The sequence below is a fragment of the Haemorhous mexicanus genome, chromosome 13 (genome assembly GCF_027477595.1).
Source record: "Haemorhous mexicanus isolate bHaeMex1 chromosome 13, bHaeMex1.pri, whole genome shotgun sequence".
Classification (NCBI taxonomy): domain Eukaryota; kingdom Metazoa; phylum Chordata; class Aves; order Passeriformes; family Fringillidae; genus Haemorhous; species Haemorhous mexicanus.
In genome coordinates, this window is record NC_082353.1 from 5040354 (window position 1) to 5061123 (window position 20770).

The window sequence follows — 20770 nt, forward strand, 5'->3', positions numbered from 1 at the left end:
AAGCCTTCTGATGAAATCCTTTCTTCTATTCTTTAGTGTAGTTTTAATAGATCATTTTCTTTAATATAATGCATATCATAAAATAATAAATCAGCCTTCTGAAACATGGAGGCAAGATTCTCTTCTCTTCCCTCGTCCTGGGACCCCTGTGGGCACCACCACACCTAATGGAGGGTGAAAATGCCCTTTCCTAATGACTGCTTCCTAAAACAGGCTGGTGTTTTCTCCTGGAATTTCAATCCCCGCCTTCATCGATGCTCTGTGTGGTTTTAAATGGTTTTACTGTTCAACAGCTCCAAATTCACTTTGCCCATGGAGCATTAACTTGCCCCTGAGGACAATTGATAAAAAAATTTCGATTTTCTTGTCCAGTTGCACTTCTCTGGCTTTTAGTGCAGTTGTGTGGGTGCCTCCTGTGTTGCAATAAATATTTTAAATATGTAAAGAATATAATAAATAATATATCAACATTTAAATGTATAAATAATATAAAGAAAGGTTTTCCACTCTAATTATAACTATGCCTGTAATGATGCTCTGGAGTGGGATGAAGAACTTCATTGATGTGGTTGTGAGGCTTTAAATGCTGTAAAGCACAAAGCTGATATAAAATAACTTCATTCTATATATTCTGTATTTAGGATTGATCTTCTGTACTATCAGTGAGTACAAGAGGCTTTTCAGTGATTTACATAACCTTATTTAGTGCAGACTTTCCTATTTTTTGGTGCAAAACTTTTTGCACATTTGCTTGTGTGATAAATATGATGTTCAGGAAATGATCAAAATAAATGATGCGCATTCAGCTGCTTAATTAATTCCAACTGCAGCTACAATTTTTATTTGTATTATTTTCATAAACTTTTAATAGAATTTTATAGAATTTTTATTTGTATTTACTTACATTTGGATTAACTTGTTGAAAGTCTCTAATTGCTTGTAGAAAGCCTTGATTTAAGTGTTAATAAAATAGTCTGAGGTTTAAAACAGCACAATATTGTGTGATACACAAGAAACTAATTTTGATTTCTAGGGTAGTTTTTATAGGCAATGGGTAGAATATTAAATATAGGCTAGGAAGGCAGAGAGAAGAATAAATAATCTATGGGAGGCCTACAGTGAGCCAAAGCAGAAGATATTTGGCATTAATGGTCTATGTATTAATTTAAAGAGCATTTCTGTTTCCTAAATATTGCTGCAGGACAGCTTTGGTTGGATCTGGAATGTCACTGGATTTTTCCAAACGTGTCAGTGACTAATATCAAGGAAAAACTCAACTGTTGAGGCACGTGAGCCTCCAAGAAGTATAAAATATCCTGGATTTCAGATTCTCCCAATTTTGAAATAACTTCTTGGTAGTTCAAATAAAGTTTCTGAGAAATCTATTTAAAGATTTGCCGTTCCCACACAGGATTTAATGCACTGATCATTGACATGAAGTTATCTGAATTCTATTTAAAAACTGAATTTCCCTCCTTAGGTATTGGACTGAGTATGGAATAAGCTGCCTGTAAATATGGGATGTTTTCATCTTGTTGTTATTTCCCATCCTTTTTGTGTAGGGTCATGCTGACCAACTTTCACCATACTGTTGGAATGGCGTGGTTCACCTCTTTCCTTAGAGGTTAAACCTGAGAGACAAGGATGTCTCTCCAGAAAATATTAGCCAGAAATGTTGCTGATAAAAGACCTGGAGATCACTCGGTGATATTTGGGGATCTTGGCCATCTGGACCTGATGTGGTGGCGATGGTGTCAGTGTTTTTTCTGTGTGTTTGATCCACAGGATTGTTTCTCCGTGGAAGGGGAGGACCTGAAGCACGACTTTGAGCGGCTGCAGCTTGCCATGGAGATGGTGGGGTTTCTGCCCAAGACACGCAGACAGTGAGTTCATTTTCCATTTTAATAGCTTGGAGATTATCCTGGTTAATTCCACCTCCGCTGCTGGCAGGACGTTGTCCAGAGTTGCTGTGGCTGCCCCATCCCTGGAGGTGTCCCAGGCCAGCTTGGAGCAACCTGGTCTAGTGGAAGGTGTCCCTGCCCATGGCAGGATGGAGCCAGATGAGTTTAAGGTCCCTTCCAAGCTGAAGCATTCTGTGATTCCATGATCGTTGCTGTACTTAACAATTCTCTTCATGCAAATGGAGCGTTGGCAGGAGTTGACATCTTGAAGTATTTCTCAAGTGTTCATGAATAATCATGCCTCACTCTGCATGTCATGAATCCAGAGCTTGGTTTAATCAGAAGTCCTCATTATCCCTCATCAAACTTAACCCTTTGTGTGCATTTCTAGGTCTGCAGACTCATTTCCAACTGGACTTTTTCACTAATGCACTGGACATGCTGGTTTGAAAACTGGACTTTAGCTGGGTTGCAGCACCACTGACACCATGGAATTAGAGGCTTCCTAAGGGTCATCTCCAACCAAACCTACAAAATAATCTCTCCTGTGTTGATTTTTGGCTTGAAAGGCTTGAGTAGGTTGGGAAGAACTTGACATAAAAAATTACCTCAAAGATATTTTCACACAACTGAGAAATTTTGGAAGCTCGTTCTTTATCCCTCACTTGTAGCAAATCAATTATGAAATTAAAACTGCTTTTTCTCTATCTTCCCCACACATGTGGATAAACCCAAGGTTGCAGACTTGTCTGAATATGTTCTGTGTCAAAGGCTGCTTTATCAGCTTCAGGATGAGGTTTGTCTAAGGCCTGTTGAGGGGTTTAATTGCCTGAGCAAAGCAATCAGGAAGTGTCAGGACTGAGCAGAGTCAGGTGGTGCAGTAAATTCTCACTTCTGATTTACTGTGCAATGATTTTTCTTGGCACACAAGTTGCTCCTGGTGAATTTTGCGTGTCAGAAATAAGGTGGATTCTTCACTACACTAGCAGATTTATTTTGCTTGGCGTTACACAACTGCAGCAATAAGGAACCACCTTCAGCTGAGGCATAGGGAGTATGTTTTAAATACTACTATACTTTTAAACTATACTTTTAAAAGTAATTTCTTTGTAGCAAAACATGGGGTTTCACCTTTGTGGAAACAGAGAAGAGAAATTTTTATAAAATTGCATCCTGAAATTCACAAGGAGTCAGTATCCATTCCTGTTTTGGAGATAAGGGAGGACTTGGAGAGGTGAAGGTGTGTTGTCCAGACAAGCTAGGAATCACATTTGGGTTTATTCATTTTTAGCTCCCAAGTGAGTGTAGAAATAGGGACAAACAGTATTTGTAGCTGAAGCCAGCCATGGCTCAGGAGTTGGGCTTGATGAACCTTGTGGATCCCTTCCAATTCAGGATATTCTTTGAGTGTATGATCCTATTTTTTTTTCTGGAGGGGCGATAACTTAAAAATGACCGATTTCCCTCCAAAACAGAAAAATTGGTTGGATAAATTTACTTGAAGTAAAACATCTTTTCTTTGTCTCAGTTGCTTAGATATTACAAAAGCATTTATGCTGTTTTGTACAGTCTTTTGTTCCTGGCTGGGACTAGATCCAAAAAGGTGACAAAAAAATGTGTCCCAGGGGACTAAGAGGGATCACCTGCATGGCCATGCCCACTCTACCCCTCAATTTAGGCAATTGTATGATAAATATTTAAGATTAATGGAGGATTTCTATTTTTCTTACAACATGGGCTGTAATTTTGTAGCTGTGGGTTTGATGTGTCAAAGAATTTTCAGATGCAAGTTTGGTACTTGACTAAATGAAAATCTTTATGACGTGAGGCAAAGTGGATTCTTTGGATTGAAAATTAGAAGAATGAGCCAAAGAGGGACATGGCCCTTGGGGGTAAGATTTACTTCTTCACTCACTTTATGAAAACCCAAGTGAAAATGAATTGTCTCTATTTAGGATTTTCTCTCTGCTGTCGGCGATCCTGCACCTGGGGAACATCCGGTACAAAAAGAAAACCTACAGGGATGACTCCATTGATATCTGCAACCCTGAAATACTTCCTGTTGTGTCAGAGCTGCTGGAGGTAAGGCTCTGCTTTCCCTCCTGAAACTCTCACACCAAACAAGCCACCTCTGATTTAGGACACAAAACATCCACAATTTATTTCCAGTTTCACCAAAGTGTAAGTTCTTGTGTGTTTCCATTCTTATGGGCTGGTCATGTTTGCCAGGGAAAAGGTACAGGAACGTTTTTAAAGAGGTTTTTCATGGAGGATTTTTGCCCCTACTCTTCAGCTTCAGGTTAAAATCCTATTTCTGTGATTAAATGTGAGTGGTTGCAGGGTGTAGATGCAAAGCAATCCTGCTGTCCAACATGGCAGTGTCTTCAATTGCCAGCCTTCAGCTGGTGCTCCTCAAATCTGTTCCAAACTCTGTCTGAGGAACTCGAGCAGTTGTACAACTACAGCCCCAAGTTTTTGTTCTGTGCTGGCTGTAGGAGGTGCTGAGCTCTCTCACTGTGTTTTTTGTCTGTTATTACTTGCCAGATTCCACAAGGGAATCTGTAGGCCCATCTCACCCCTCTAGTCCCTGTTTATGTATTTATGGGCCTGTTGTGGAATTCTTTGGTGCATCTATTGATTATCTGCTGTTGAGGACCTGATACCTTAGCCTCTGTGAGCCACTGCTGTGCTGGTGTCCCTTGGGAAGGGTTTGTAGGTCTCCACCTGGCTGGCCCAGCTCTGTAAATCAGTGCAAAAGCATTAAATGAGTTCTTAGGAGATCTGCTCTGTCAGCCCAAGCAGGTTAGGAAGCTGTGGTACTTCTTTTCATGAGAAAAGTCTTGAATGAGCCAACTTGTCCTGCTGGCCTTCAGCCTTCAGGAGCTGAGCTCAAAAACCTTCTGACATGGATTGAGGTGGCCAGAACCTCCCCTTTGCTCTCACTTCCCTTGAAATGCTCTAAACCTCTTGCAACTGAACTGTTTTTCTTGTAGTTGCTTATAGCAACAATTATCTTTACCCTTTTGTACTCCCTGGATGGTCTGGAAGGTGAATTTGTGCTGATTTTATGGTGGAGTCAGAAGGCAACTTGTCCTTTTGTGTAACACATGGTGCTCTTCCCATCCATTCCATTAAATAGCTGTTGTGTTATCTCCCTACCTACAGAACTTGGGAATTGGCTCCCAGGGATTTTCATAGCACTTCATTAATACTTTGAATTTAGGGAGGGGAAAGCTTCTGTAAAATATGGTTTGAACAGCTGGATGCTCTTTGCAACTTGGCCTTGGAGATTGCAGAAATAAACAGAAGGAAAATATAAGTGGGGAGGAGAATGTTGTTGATTTTACCCTGTTAAATGTGGCCAAGTCAGTTAAGTAATTGTTTTTTAAAAAAGCTTTGAGTAAGAGAGGGACTTAGAGAGCTTAAAAAGTTCCAGGCTTTGGGTCTTTGCCTTTGCAAACAAACCCTTTTGCAACATCTGCATGTGGGGAGGTCACGGGGTGGTTTTACACATGATTATGTGAAATGAAGCATTGGCTGAGCCATGTCAATCCAACGGTGCCTTGATGCCATGGGCTGGAACAGCAGTCCCAGGTAGTGTCAACAAGATGTAAAAATCAATAAATATATTTATTTTTCAGCATTTGAAAAAAAAAAAAACAACAAAAAAACCCCCCTAACCACTAATATCTGATGTATCTGAGCAAATTGATAGATTTCTGTTCATCATGGTAATTCTTTTGGCAAATTAGATGACCATCTAGAACATAAAATGCTTGTTAATTAGATTGGGACAATGCTTGCTGCATGGAGGTAGGATCTGATGAAATGCATCACTGAGTTTGGGTAAGTGGTGTTGTTTGTCCCTTAAGTTGCTTTTAGGTGATAATTGATCCATGGAACTGGAAGCATTTGCTGCTTCCAAGTGTAAACCTTTCAACAGACCCACTGAAATTAGCTGAAATAAAGCCAATAATCTCATTTTCAGACTTCATTTATCTTTATGAAATGCCACATTTCTCTTTGCAGACCTCTACATATGTTGCTGCTTATTCAGGTTTGACCCAAAGGAAGAACCCAAGGGTTCAGGCAGATGAAGCATCATTAAAAAGAGCAGCCACCACTCCTTATTCATTACAGCTCTCCACTTTAAGTGCAATGAGTTCTACTCAGCCAGAGATTTAAAATACTGGTTAAAACATTTGACACTTTGTATTTTGTCTCTTTTGGGTAATTATTTGTATTACATTCTTTTTTTCTTTGTGGTCACTGAACAGTTTTGCTTTTCCCATTGTTGCTGAAATTATGAGTTGGCTTGAAAAAGTTGTTAATCCCCTCTCCAGATCTTGGCATTAGACACTAATAAGTGAAAAATCATCTCAGAATAAAAGTAATAGGAGTTGACAGGGAGTTGAACTTCCTTTCCTGTGGTCACTGGCTGTTTGGTGGGACCATCCAGAGCACAACAAAGGGATGGAAGAAACTGTGATCTGATACTTCCTTATCTTGGGGGAACTTCTGGGTTGATCCTTATACTCAAGTGACTCCTTGGATTTGTTCAGTCAAGGATTTGACACAGAAAAGAGAAAGAAAAAATCCAACTGGAGCTGCATTGGCCATCTCTGAGAGCAGCCAGAGGTGCACCAGCGTGGCCTCCATGGGGATGTAGCCTCCAAGGGCAGGAGGAGAAGCACCAGCCTGGCTGAAATGAAAAATTTAGGCAAAATTAGGGTCTTCTCCCACTGCAAAGGGGAATCTGGCCCCAATTCCCATGAGCTGGTTGGTTTGTGTTGGGACCTCTAACGATAGCTGGGGGAATTTCCCTGCTGCACCAGTTAATGCAACACCACTGCACAGCTGTCCTCCCTCTGTGGGATGGGATTTGTGTCCCTATAAAATGAAGCTAATACTGAGATTTTTTTTGAAGGAATCTGGGAGGAGATGATGATCTGCAATGGATTTGCTTTTTCTTAGATATCAACAACCCCATGCAATATGTTTTTGCTTTATTAAACCATCCAGAGCAGCATTTGTTGAAACTTCAATAGAGGATTTTGGCCAGACTCTGCAGATCATTGTTTCATTTACAGTAAAATCCCTGATTCCATTTTTTTTTTTTTTCAGGAATAGATATAGTGTGTGGATTATGTGATGCTTTTGGCAGATTTTTCAGAGCCTTTGTTTAAACTCTGCTGAAATGCTGTGCTGGGGAGTGATGTCAAGGCTGCCTGATGGATCAAGCAGACGTAGAGTCCTGTGCAAGCACTGCAAATATCCCAGGGCCTGGGCAGAAATCATAGAGAGTTGTGTAAAACTGGGTAAAACCTTTGTGTTTCTGGGGGAAAAGCTTGGAAAAGCTCATTTGTGGGCTTATTAATAAAAATAATATATATTAGAGATTATCTAGCTGACCTTAAAAGAGACTTTTGTTTTCCTTTAGAACAGTAGGGATGTTTTAATTGTGTGTGTTTACTAAAATGGGAAATTATTTCCATGGATGGAGCATTGAGGAAGGAGATAAATCTTTCTTTGCTCAGTGGAGCAGTTTTGTATTCAGTTTTTAGGTTTAGGTAACCAATGCAGTACCTAACCTCAATGCAAATAAAGGTAAATACAAGTTATCAAATGCCCTAAATTAGTTTTGCCAGATCTCCCAGTGCACATTTGTGTTTGGAGCTAAAGTTGGCCTCTCCAGGAGATTTATGTGCTCAAGTTCTTCTTCCACTAAAAAATGGCCTTCAGCTTCCCAGAGGGATCTCACAGGCGCTGGGGCTCCTCCTGTGATAAATGTCTTGGAAATTAATTGGGGAGGGGGTGAGGATTATGGAGCAGACAGTGCTTGCTTCCAGCTTTTTCTTCTGGATTTGTTTTTCAGACGATGTTTTGTAGAATCACAGAATGACTGTGGTTCGAAGTGACCTCCAAAGTTCATCTGGTCCAACATCCCTGCAATGAGTAGGGATATCATCGTTAGATGCAAAATTTTGAGCCAGAATTAGAGTCAAAAAACTTCAGAGAATCACAGAATATGCTGAGTTGGAAGGGATCCACAAATACCATTGAGTGTAACTTCACAGACCCAGGCCCTGCACAGACACCCCAACAATCCCACCCTGTGCCTGAGAGCATTGTCCAAACATTCCCTGAGCTGGGGCAGCCCTGGGACCCTGGGGAGCCTCTTCAGTGCCCCCACCAGCCTCTGGGGGAAGAGCCTAAACCTCCCTAACACAGCTCCAACCACTCCCTCTCATCCTTTCTAACTCTCTGGTTATTTGAAAGAAAGTCTGAGGAAAAGGTTCAGCTCTTTTCCAAGAAGAGCTGATAGAAATCTGAATTTATTTTCAGTTACTCCACATGAGGTGTCTGCAGAGCAAGCACTCAGCACTGTAATCCCTTCCTCAAATATGGAAGGAGAGACAAAACCTGATGTTTTCTTGTTCTCCAGCTGGAAGTGGTTCATTTTTCTTCAGCTGCTCTAACATAATAGCCCAGAATTACTGGAGGAGCAGTCTCTGCCTGCCTTGGCTCCCACCCAGCCCTTGCTGGCTCCCAGCTCCCGCCGTGCTCCGCTGGCATTCCCAGCTGTGGCACTGCTGGTCACTCCTCACTGGCTCATGGAGCTTGAGGCTTCCAGCCCTCTCTGAGCCCACTTGTGGCAGCAAAGTCTTAAATCTGCATTTTGTCCCTGTAATTAAGATCTAAACTCCTGCAGGCCATGTTTAGGAGGGAGAGCAGGCCATGCCCTTTAGCACCAGGAAGCAAAAATCCATGAAATGTGACCCAAGAGTGAAACTCCTAGGGCACAAAGGAAAGGAATAAGTGGTGTTCTCCTCTTTGCTACTCTGCACCAATGGGTGTTCCTATTCTAGTGTTACACACTTACTGGAGGAGGAAGTGTAGGATGTGGGGAAGCTGTAAGTACCTCCATGTCCTTAGTCATCAGCACGTGCTGAGTTTTTATTTAGAAAGCCCAGTGGCTCCTCCCTGGCATCAGGAGTCAGCTACTTTCACGCTGTGACCTTGAATGCAGATCAGGATGATTTGGTTGCACCCGTGGTGCTCATCAGAGGTGATGAAGGAATCAAGATCAAGCTCCACTGGGTGGTGATTGCAGGCAGGGGCCTGGGGAGATGCAGGGATTCCCATCCTTGCCAAGAGTGTTTTTGTACAAGACGATTTAATGGGATCTCCACGGGTCAGGAGAAGAAGGATGCACATTCACAGGTTCCCTTAATCCAGAGAGCAGGGAGAGAAAGAACCAGAGTGACCATGAGATGGGGATGGTGAGGGATGGCGTGGGTAGTTGTTTAATTTGCTTAAAATCCCTGTGTTTGCTGACAAATCTGGGACTTGGAAGTGTTTATGTTGTTGAGGAATATTTCTTTGGACTGTTTTGATTAGGAACCATCTAACACCCCTCTGCCTTGTTGCCTTAGATAATTAAAAAAAGCCAGCATGCTGGCTGTGGGTTTGCAGCATCCCTGAAGGAGGATAATGGAGGGTGTGAAACTCACTTTTGTTCCAAGTTGTGCAGTTGAGGGAGAGCAGCTGATGGTCCCACAGTCAAGAGCTGCTGGAAAATTGTCCACAGAGCTGAAAATTACAAAATCACACATTTTGGTGAATGTAGAGGAATAGGAACCAAATGTGGAATCTTGCTGTGGATCTCTGGATGAACCAGAAGATTTTTTTTTTTTTCCCTGCTTGATTTTGAAGGGTAAAAATGAATTGTAGGAACTGGGGGCTCCTGAGTAGTGCTGAGCACTAAAGAAATGAACCTTGAAGTGTCATTTCCAGTGATAGTGACCTTGCTGGCAGGTGACATCATATATAGGTGACCTGATGTATTCTGATTTCCACAAGTGACAAGTTCTTGTTGCAGGAAGAATCAGTTGTATAAAAACTCCCTGGGTTTTATCAGGGAGACTCCCATAATAGTAGTTTTGGCAGAAAGAGACTTTTGTAAAGAAGGGCATCATTATTGCTATGGTTTGGGAGATTCCTGACCTTCCACTGTCTTGTTTGCATTTCCTCTTCATGCTGATTCCAGGATTAAACCCTTAAGTCAAAGTACGTACACAGAATTGTTTTGGTTGGAACAGACCTCTCAGATCACTGAGTTCAATTGATAGACCTCTGTGTTTCCCATTTTCCTTGTCAAGTCATAAATGGTTTCCCTGTGATAAAAATATAGCCTTGGATGGCTTCAGGAATGTGGATTTTGAGCAATCAGAGATGTCCAGAGGAGATCTGGTACCTGCATGGAGTCCTTCAGGTAGGATAAGCAGTTTGTAGAGACTTCAGTGCAGCTTCTCTGGATCAGTCCACATCCATGAATTCTGGGCTCCAAGATTCCCACCCAGCCTCACAATGTCTTTTTTGACTTGGAAATTTAGGGAAGATCAATCACTGACTCAAAGTCTTCAGGTGAATGAATTCTGATGAATTCTAACTGATGAATTCTGGGAGAGAGGACACCTGAACTCCTCAGGGTGAGAGGGTCTTGAAGCTGATTGGGAAAGTGGCTTTTCCCCAACAGCTGCACTGGTTTCCTCTTTGCTGAAGTGTCTGTGTTTGCACAACTGAGTTTTGTTCTGCAGACCTGTGAGGGCTGATTAGAGACTGTCACCTCACCAGGAACTGGGGCTTTAGGGAGTAAACATCCAGTGCCAATAGCAGAGTAAATATCACGTGCTTTTCCAAGAGTTTCTTCCTCCTTCTGACTCCTCCCCACCCTTAAAAGCACAAAAAACCCCCTCCTCCTCTTGGATGTCTCTGAAACTGATTGCACTTCTTGGCTTATTCTAGAGTAATTTGTATGATTTCATCTGGACAACACTGTAAAGTTGACTTATTTTGCCAAGAGAAAGTGTGAGAGAGAGGAGCTGTACCGGGAATAAGGAAACCACTGGGAAATTGCTACAACTGGGGTGACTGAATGCAGAAAATCAGGTTCCTTTGAATACCATGGTGTTAGGTTTCTGATGCTGGATTTATGTGCTGAGTTGGCTCGTCCCAATGGCATATTTTTACCCATCGAACTTAACTCTGCACGGGCTGGCAAAAGTGTTGTTTTGGTTTTTTTTTTTAATTAAATTTTGAGATTTGACTGTGTTTGTACTGAATTTTATTTTAAGTTTAAATATTAGCATTTTTTAAACTGGATTTAAAATTTTAAAAAAGGTCACTAAAATAATCATTAACATCTGTGCTTTTGTTTCAGGTGAAAGAAGAGATGCTGTTTGAGGCCCTGGTGACCAGAAAGACAGTGACAGTGGGAGAGAAGCTGATCTTACCATACAAATTAGCAGAGGTCAGTACATGATGTTTGTTATTAAAAGGCAGCTCTTGGAATGGTTTTCAACACTTTGAGATGCACATTCAGAGTTTCTTTCAGTTTTTATTTATTTATGTCAAAATAATGTAGGAGAAGCTAATGAGCATCCTAATCTAGGAAATGATTGACTTTTCTTCTATTCCATTCCTGGAAGGCAGGCTTGTACTTTATTCTGATGGCTTGTGAGTGCTTTAATGACCTGTGGTTGTGTGAGAGCTGTCCAAAGCAGAGCTGTGCATTGCTGAGTGTATGTGTGGGTGCAGGTGTTCATCTCCAGACATCATTCCTTAAGCTGGAGAACTGATTCCAGAGCAGAGTGCTGACCCAAGACTCCAGGAAATTTTTACTGCCTTCTTGAGTGCCTGTGTTAGTGTGGTTCTTGTATGGCAGGAGCTGCAGATCTCCATAGGAGATTCCCAGTAGCTTTACCTCAGACCCCTCAAAACCTGGGCCCTTGTGTGATGCTTTGGATCAGCCACAAATCCATCAGCTTCTCTCAGACTCCAGTGTAGTTATATGGGATTTTCAGGAATTCTGAATTCTATTCTGTGGCTGGTAAAGAGAAATAATTTTTTTCCTCTTATATTCTTCAAAATACATCAGTTCCATTCTGCTGAACTACTTGTTTTGGCTGTTTCTGCCTCTAATCTTCTTGTATCTCCCAGATTAGGAACACTAAGCATCACACCATGCTTGGTCCCTCCATTCCCTCTTGCTGTAGGGTTGTGTGAGAATTCAGAGCACCTAGAATAGCATCTTGAGCAGCTTGTTGTGTCACAAGTAACTAAAGACATCATGTTGTCACTGGGGGTCAGCTGGAGATATTTTGACTCCTTTTTCCAGGGGGGGAAAAAAAAAAATCTCCCACTTTGAGGATGTGTTTAAGCTCAGTACCTGTTACTGAGCTTTAATCTTTAGAAATGAAGTGTTGCCTTTGTGCAGAGGTGAAATGTGCCCTAACAAAGGGCACACAAGAACTCTCTGGGTCTTTGTAATGGACATTTAATCAATGTGGTTTTTCTACTTTTTTCCTTCATCTTGGGCACAGACATTTAAAAAATGGCTAGAAAAGTTTAGAACTGAGCTACAACTACCCTTCTGCTGGAGGGTCCTTAGAATATCATAGAGTGGGCTAGGTTGGAAGGGACCCTAAAGATGGTCTTGTTCCAAGCTCCTGCCGTGGGCAGGGACACCTACCACTCGACCAGGTTGCTCCAAGCCCCATCCAACCTGGCCTGAAACACTTCCAGGGATGCAGGGGCAGCCACAACTGCTCTGGGTAACCTGTGCCGGGGCCTCATCCTCACAGCCAAGAATTTCTTCACAATATCCCATCTAATCCTACTCTCTGTCAGTTTGAAGCCATTCCCTCTTGTCTTGTCCCTCCAGACCCTTGTCCCAAGTCCCTCTCCAGCTCTCCTGGAGCCCCTTCAGGCACTGGAGCCTTCTCTTCTCCAGGCTGAACAACCTCAGTTCTCTCAGCCTTTCCTCAGACCAGAGCTGCTCCATTCCTCTGATCACTCTGGTGCCTCCTCTGGACTCTCTGCAGCAGCTCCATCTCCTTTCTGTGTTGGGCTTCAGGGCTGGGGCAGCTCTGCAGGTGGGGTCTCACTGAGCAGGGCAGAGGAGCAAAATCCCCTCCCTTGACCTTCTGCCCAACATCTGCAGTGTATTGACACTGCTGGGAACAGTCTCCTACTGAGCTGGAAGATGCCTCTTTAGAACTAAAGTGGCTCAGCATAAGTTTCTCAAGTGCTTTCCCAAATGTTTTTGGTGACAGGGCTGCTCCCAAACCCCAGGTGTCACCTTAGCAAGGTTTATCACCAATATCAGTAGAAGAAAGGAAAGATCAGTGTGTGGTGGCTGTCAGGGAAGATGAAGGAGCCAGGCTGCTTTGGGAATGGTTGATGTGATCTCCATGACAAAATCATTTTGGAAGAACCTGTGAATTGTGTTAAGATGAGCACCTCTCATGCTTTTTGTTTACCTCCTTACATCATCAGCATCCCAACCACCAAATTTTATCCAGCAGTGACCTCTCTCTGAGAGCAGGTTCACTGCTCAGAGAGCAGAATTTGAGATGCTCCAACTTGAACCTCCCCATGGTAAGAGGCCTTCTCCTGGTCTTCCTCTGGCTCAGGGAGTAGGAGGAGTGACTTAAATTCAGATCTGTCTGAATCAGGAAGGAAGAATGGGATTCATTTGACATTTGGGACTTCACAAAGACTGCTGATGTCTGATAATCCCCACTCATGACTCACTGGGCTCTTGGGAATTAACGGGCTGGTCATTCCTGTGTATTTAACAAAGAAGCATTATAGTTGGCTCTAATGGATGGAGCCATTGAGGGTTTGAGGATTTGCAGACATGGGTCTCCCACCACGACCTCTGTAGCTCATGGGCAGCTGCCTTTCCTGATGGATACAGCAGCTATTTTATTCTTCAGATGCCTGTGGGTTTTTTCATAGCTTGGTACACTGAAATTTTCAGTGGAGTTTGTCTGGAATAGACTCTGCTCTCACAAAAAGGATTGCATAATGTCATTTTGGCATGTCCTTGCTTCTTTACCCCAACAAGAAGAGCAGGTGGGATCTACCAGTCTTCTGGTTGCAAGAGAGGTGGTAGATGCTACCTCCCTGGAAATGTCCAAGGCCAGGTTGGATGGAGCTTGCCCATGGTGTGGGATGGATTGAGACCAGCTTTAAGGTCCCTTCCAGCCCAAACTACCTGGGGTTCCACATAAAAAGTTTGAGATTTAGGTTTGGGATGGGTTTTGAGCTTTGATGAGGTTCCCATGTGCATCTGCTCCATTCTGGACTGTTTCACTTTCTGTGCTTGGCACAGGGGCTAACATTTGCCCTTCCCTTTCATCAGTGTTGGAGAATGTGGAGATGACAATTCTGTGCAGAAATGCTTTTCATGGAAAGTGAGTGTGATCATTCCATGATCCCAGCCTGGCTTCTGAGAGGTTTGTGTCCTTAGGATCCTGCTGTGACAACTGTCACCCCCTTAATAGTCTTGAATGGGCAGAGTTAGCCTTTTGGTATTTTGGAGGTTTCAGAGCTGAGACTGGAGTTTTATTTTCCAAGCCAAGCCTTTTCTCTTCCCTTTCCCTGAGCTACAGCCCCAGAGCACATGGAGAAGCTGACTTAGTTGGATTTGCAGTGATGTCACATTCTTGGCTGGCTGCACGCTCCTGCCTTCTTGTGTGCTGATTGGAAACACAGTCCTGTGGTTTGGGGCTTTTTTTTTAGAAACAGTGGTTTGGACACTTGGCAGCTTGCTTGAAACATTCTCTTTCTGTTATGAATTGATACCAGACTGACTGCTCCTGGTTCTGTTAATCTCTGCAGGAATTTGGGTCAAACTACATCTTTTATTCTGGCATGTTTTGGGTAGAAGGTACTGCAAAGTGAGGACAACTTGTGGATGGACATCATGGAATCACAGATGGGTTTGAGTTAGGAGGGACCTTAAAGCTCATCTCATTCCACCCCTGCCCTGGACAGCAACACCCTCCACCAGCCCAGGTTGCTCCAAGCTCTGTCCAACCTCACCTTGGACACTGCCAGGGATCCAGGGGCAGCCACAGCTGCTCTGGGCACCCTGTGCCAGGGCCTGCCCACCCTCACAGGAAGGAATTTCTTCCCAGTATGCCATCTAACCCTGCCCTCTGGCAGTGGGAAGCCATTTCCTGTGTCCTGTCCCTCCATCCCTTGTCCCCAGTCCCTCTCCAGCTCTCCTGGAGCCCCTTCAGGCACTGGAAGGGGCTCTTGAGGTCTCCCTGAAACCTTCTCTTCTCCCAGCCATTGGAAGCCTGCAGTGTTGAAGGAGAAGCTGCAACTGGCAACCACCAGTAAATAAACCTCTGTTTATTCATATTGTGCTTCCTCTCTTAGGGCTTCTTCTTGGTGATTTTGCCTCAGGAGTTGAGTTGGGCTTTTCCCTCAGGAATAATGTGCCATTTTAAAGTTAGGCAGAAACATTGACTTTGTAAATTCTACGTTTCTTTTAATAAATTCAAGACTTTTTGATTCTTGCCCACATATAATTATTCTGCTGGATGATCTTGGAGGATCCAAGGACTGGATTCTAGTACCTAAAGGGGAAGGTTCCAGAGTGAGTTTTACAAGGGCCTGGAGTGACAGGGCAAGGCAGAATGGCTTCAAACTGAAAGAGGGCAGGGTTAGATGGGATACTGGGAAGGAATTCCTCCCTGTGAGGGTGGTGAGGCTCTGGCACAGGGTGCCCAGAGAAGCTGTGGCTGTCCCATTCTTGGAGGTGTCCAAGGCCACACTGGACAGTGCTTGGAGCAACTTCACCTACTGGGAGGTGTCTTTGCCCATGGCAGGGGGTGGAAGGGATGGGCTTTAAGATCCCTCCCAACTCAGTCTTTGATCTAGATCAGCTGTCAGGTTAAATGTAGCGCTGAAGTCCAGTGAGGAGGTGGGATTCCAGCAATTAAAATCAGGGTCTCCTGTGTGCCAGCAGTTGCTGGTCCCGTCGTCTTCAGCTGAGCGAGTTCTTCCCAGCAGAGAGAAGATTTCATTTTACTTTATTTTACCCAGGAGCATTCAAGGTGTTTGGCAGCAGCACCTGCTGGAGCAGGGCCATAGGTAGGAGCAAATAAATAGTTGTGAGCCAAACACCTGGGTGGGGTTCTAGGTGTTCCAGTGCCCATCCTTGAGGTGTTACAGGGTTTGTGGGATGAGCATGTGGTTTTTCAGGAAGAGCCTACAAAGCATAATGTGCTTTTCTCATAATTCAGTAACTCATGGTTTATTGTTTAGAGGTTGTGCCTGACCATGGTATTAACATTCAAGTACATCTCCATGTCACTGGAGCTACAGCTCTTTCTGAAATTAAGGAGAGGGCAGTCAAGGGGAGATCTGGTATTTTGGGAAAAATCAAGAGTGCTTTGTTTTGCCTCTCGTGGCTGTGGCTTGATTTGGGGCCCTGCAGGGGAGCTGCCATCCTCCCTGGCTGCACCTCCAGCACCTCTGGCAATCAGCGACACCCCATTAATAAATAATGCTTACATTCATCTCTGGCAGCTGCCTCTTATCTCCTGAGCCACAGTGGCTCATCTGCCATGGAGCTGCCTCCTGGAACCATCCATTTTTCCTTTTATAGCACTGGATGGTGTTTTAATGCAGTGTTTGAAACAACTGCACAGTTTGGGCGAGCACAAAGGTTTAGAAGCTTTAGGCCATAGATAAACTTAGGGAAAAGGCTGCACAGACATTAAAGGTTGCACTTTTGTGCTGAGGTCTTGGACTGTTGTCAAAAACAGCTGCCAAAGACTTTATCAGAAGTGAGATGGTGCATTAATGGAGCCAGCAGCACTTCATGGGTTTGCAGAGAAATCACAGTGCAGCGTGTGGTAACAGTGAGCTGGAAGATTCCACTTAGCATTTAGCAGTGAGGAGGACCCTTGGAAAAGGCCATGGGAGCAATAGAGCCATCAGTGGTAGTAGTGGTGATTGGACTGTTTTCATTCAGATCTGTCTTGAGCATTGGGCATCTCTGCAGCCCCAGCCATCTTCTCCTTAATAAGGCAAAATACAGAAGGCACATAGCTGAAAAAGGGGAAAAAATGGGATTTCAATGGCAGCAAAATAATATGCTGTGGGTTGCTGTTGTCCCTCTCAAAGTGCCCCTCAACTCCAGACTCTGGGCTCTTTTTTTTCATATATTATTATGTGCATTTTTGCAGTTACACTGAGGTAGGAAGGTTTCACAAGCCACAGTTCAGGTATTCAAAAGAAAAAAAAAAAAGATGCTCTAAATATGCCGTGACTTGACTGATGTTTGGTGGGAGACGTGGGAGCAGAGCACTTCAGTCACGTCTTTGTGCAGAACTTGGGGGTTCTTAAAAATCTTTCTCTTGATCCTGGTTGTAATCTGAGTATCATCTTAATCCGTGCAAGGAGCTGCTCTCCTGGGCCACATCTGTCTTCCTGCTTCTATCTAAATAATCTGAGGAATTCAGGTTTTTTCCATCTCTGCTCACTACAGGTCTCCAAGGCCGTTGGAATATGCCTTGGCTCATCCACTCATTTAACTCTCTCAAATCCATCTTGGTTGGTGGTTCCATCCCTTTCCATCATGCTGGAGACAATCCTGTGGCTGAGCTCCACAAGCATCCCTGTCTGGTTTCCATCCCATCTGTTCTGTTTATCAGGCTGGTTTCCAGCACCTGCTTGTCTGTTTTTCACCAGTCTCTGCATTTTTGCCCTGTTTTTCATCCAATGAGGCAAAACTCATTATCAAAGTAAATACATCTGTTAACAAGCTCTGTTTTACATTCCTCCAGGAAAAAAACAAAAAAATTTCCATGATGTTTTCAATTCATTAACTTCATTTAACCAATACAGTTGGTATTTCTTAAGCAAGTGACTTTGCTAATAGACATTATTTTAACAGATCTTTATCATTTTAAGCCATTTGTGATCAAGGACATTTTACCCTAAGGGTTAGAAAGCATTAATTCACACTTTTGGGAAAAATCTGATGTGAAATTGTGCAACAGAAGGGAAATAAAAGATGTGAGACAACTTCTTGGTCAACAAGTGACCTGATTCCTGCCTTCCTTTAATTCTGGAGAGCTGTTGGAGCTGGTTGTTTGTTGTGATGGATGTCACTATAAGCATGCCCTGTATTTAACTGAATGTGTATTCAGAATTGTAAATGGAAAATGGGTGTCTGAAAACTCAGAGGAACTGAAGGGGACTGAGTTGTACCTCCAGCAAAGCAGTGCACGCAGCTCTTGGGGAGCAGATGTTGGGCCAGCAGCCCCAAACTCCCCCATAACCTGGGCAGCAGGGACAGGGGGGATTCTTCCCCTCCCCCCTGCTCTCTTGAGACCTTGCCTGCAGAGCTGCCTCAGCCCTGAGGTCCCCAGTGTCAGGAGAATGTGGAACTGCTGGAGAGAGTCCAAAGGGGACAGAGAAGCTCCAAGGGCTGGAGCCCCTCTGCTCTGGAGCCAGGCTGGGAGAGCTGGGGCTGCTCACCTGGACAAGAGAAGGCTCCAGGGAAACCTCAGAGCCCTGCCAGGGCCTGAAGGGGCTCCAGGAGAGCTGGAGAGGGACTGGGGACAAAGGATGGAGGGACAGGACAAGGGGGAACAGCTTCCCATTGCCAGAGGGCAGCGTTAGATTGGGGTATTGAGAAGAAATTCTTGGCTGTGAAGCTGGAGAGGCCCTGGAAGAGGTTGCCCAGAGAAGCTGGGGCTGTCCCATCCCTGGCAGTGTCCAAGGTGAGGTTGGACAGGGCTTGGAGCAACCTGGGCTAGTGGAAGGTGTCCCTGCCCATGGCAGGGAGTGGAAGTGGATGACCTTGAAGGTCCCTTCCAAGCCAAACCTGTCTGGCATTCCATGACCATGCCTTTGTTCAAATGGCCAGGTGCTCTTAAGTGGCTGGATGCTCCATGCTGTTATGTGGCCCTGGAAGGTCACCATGGAACTGTTCTGTGAGTGTGTCCAGAGCACCCAAATTACAATTAAATCTGTGAAATGCTTTGTGTTCTGCATCAATAGGTGCTGCTGTAAGTGCATGTGAAATCAGCTCATGATTATTTAGAAAAGCAGTAATGCAGTTTTGGTGAGATTTACAAACCAAAATATTCAGGCTCCTGACAATCTGAGATGTGCAGGATTAGGCAGGGGGTGACAAGCACTAAACCTTGTGTTTTGGGTGACAGCAAAGCAGGAGAGGAAAGTCCAGGTCTTCTGGAAACATTTGCTGAGGGCTCCACAGCTTTGCTTTCATTGTCTTTTCATCCTCTCATGTTCATTGTCTCTGTGTCTGTGCTGGCTCAGCAGAGCCAGAGAGACTTCTTGGAGTGGAAGGAGAGTTGGATTTGTGTCCTTTGGGAGGAGAGAGGAGAGAAACTTTGCCCAGGAGCAGTGGGCCAGATACATCTTTCTCTTCTGGTGCCACAAAACCATGAGATTTTATTTTTTCACATCACCAAGTGTCATTTTACCTGGCCCTTCTTCACCTGGGATGAATTTTTGCTGAGGAATACAAGAGACTTGGAATGGCCAGCACAGGATGGTTGTTTGGGATGATAAACTCTGCTGTGTTAGGGACTTTAAATCCGGCAGAACATCTCATTTTCAGCACAAACACCTAATTTTCAGCCCAATAACAGTAAATTGGCAGAGACACAAGGTAGAGAAGCCTTGTGGAGTGAACTGTAATGAGTCGAAAAGGTATTTAATTACAGCAAAGAACTGAGTGATGTGTCATTTCTCTATATCCTTGTAGTGGGACTGGCTGATGCCTTTTTCAGCCCATTAAAAGGGAGAAGAAATTGAGTTCCAGGGCCAAATGGCAGAACATTACCTAAGAGATTAAAAAAACCCCAAAAAAACAACAAAGGAAAAGATCATAGTTGCAATTAATCACGAGCCTGAAAATATTCAAGGAGAGAAAGTCGGAAGGAGACAAAATAATTAACAGCATGAAGAAATGAAAATTCTCAGTCCTGAGGTATGAGGACAGGGACACTTAATGGAAGTGAGCAGAAGAACTGCTGGGAGCACCTACTTATCCCAAAACCCATTAGCTGAGGAGACTCATTGTCACCACGGGTTATTAACGTGAGGAGCTCATCAGGAGCCCTTTGAAGAGCTGCTGTGTTGATGAGTGGATTCAGAATTCACAGAAAAAATGTTAATGGAATAAAACTGAAACTCCACAAAGCTTTTAAGAGCCAAGCAACTCTGTCTCTGCTTCAGGACATGAGGGCAACCTGGGAGGGTGGAACTTCAAAAGAAACCTTTTTGTGGGATGAGGTTCCTCCCTTTTCCCTTGGAAATGCACATCCTCATGTGCAAAAGCTGCTGCAGTCACTCTTCTGCTCCATGCCACCATGGAAATTCCTGTGTGTTAACTGTGTTCCTGCTATTTATTTGGCACTGATGTCTGGGAAAACAAGGAAGACATTGGGATTCCAAGATTCCTGAACAAAGTCCAAGATCAGGACTCCAGGAAGGGAAATGCTGACTTTCCATGGATTGCTCTGCCTATAGCCCACTCCAGCTGCCCTTTCAAAGCAAATCCATTCTTCAGCTCTTTAAAGGGTTCTTTCAATTACATCTGATTACTCAAAAGATGCTTTATTGTCACAGAGTTACTTAATTTTCTACTAAAATCATGTGAAAAGTTTTCAAGGGATGCAGACAAACCATTCCTGGTTTAGTTGCCCAGCTCTTCCCACGAGAGGTGTGGTTTTGGTACATTTGCTTGGAATATGGGATTTTCATGTGTAATCCCAATCTGAATAAATTCAGGTTGATATTTTTCCTCAGCCCAGGGCTGTTGGTCAGTGGTTCTAAGAGGAGGAAGTGTAGAAGTTCTGTGGCTGGATGGGGTCTCCTGCACAAACTTTGCCTCTGCAGGGGTAACAGCTGAGGTGTGGTGAGCAATAACTTCTCTTTGGGGAACCTTGCCAAAAAAAATGGTAAAAATGACCTGGAATGATGTCAATGGTGCACTGGCAGAACGAGTTTGTCTGCACTTGCCT

The 20770-nt window shown here is 43.9% G+C and overlaps 1 protein-coding gene across 12 annotated transcripts in view; it reads left to right on the forward strand.

Annotated features, from left to right (window-relative positions):
* MYO9A (myosin IXA) overlaps nt 1–20770 on the forward strand; it is a 175545-nt gene that overhangs the window by 72741 nt on the left and 82034 nt on the right. For 10 of the 12 annotated variants that reach the window (XM_059858011.1, XM_059858020.1, XM_059858015.1 and 7 more), the window contains 3 exons: nt 1786–1883; nt 3857–3983; nt 11125–11214. In XM_059858011.1, coding sequence (XP_059713994.1) covers nt 1786–1883; nt 3857–3983; nt 11125–11214 — 315 coding nt within the window. Of the gene's footprint in view, nt 1–1785; nt 1884–3856; nt 3984–10662; nt 10854–11124; nt 11215–20770 lie in introns of those variants that run through there. The other 2 variants (XM_059858022.1, XM_059858023.1) reach the window with 2 other exon arrangements.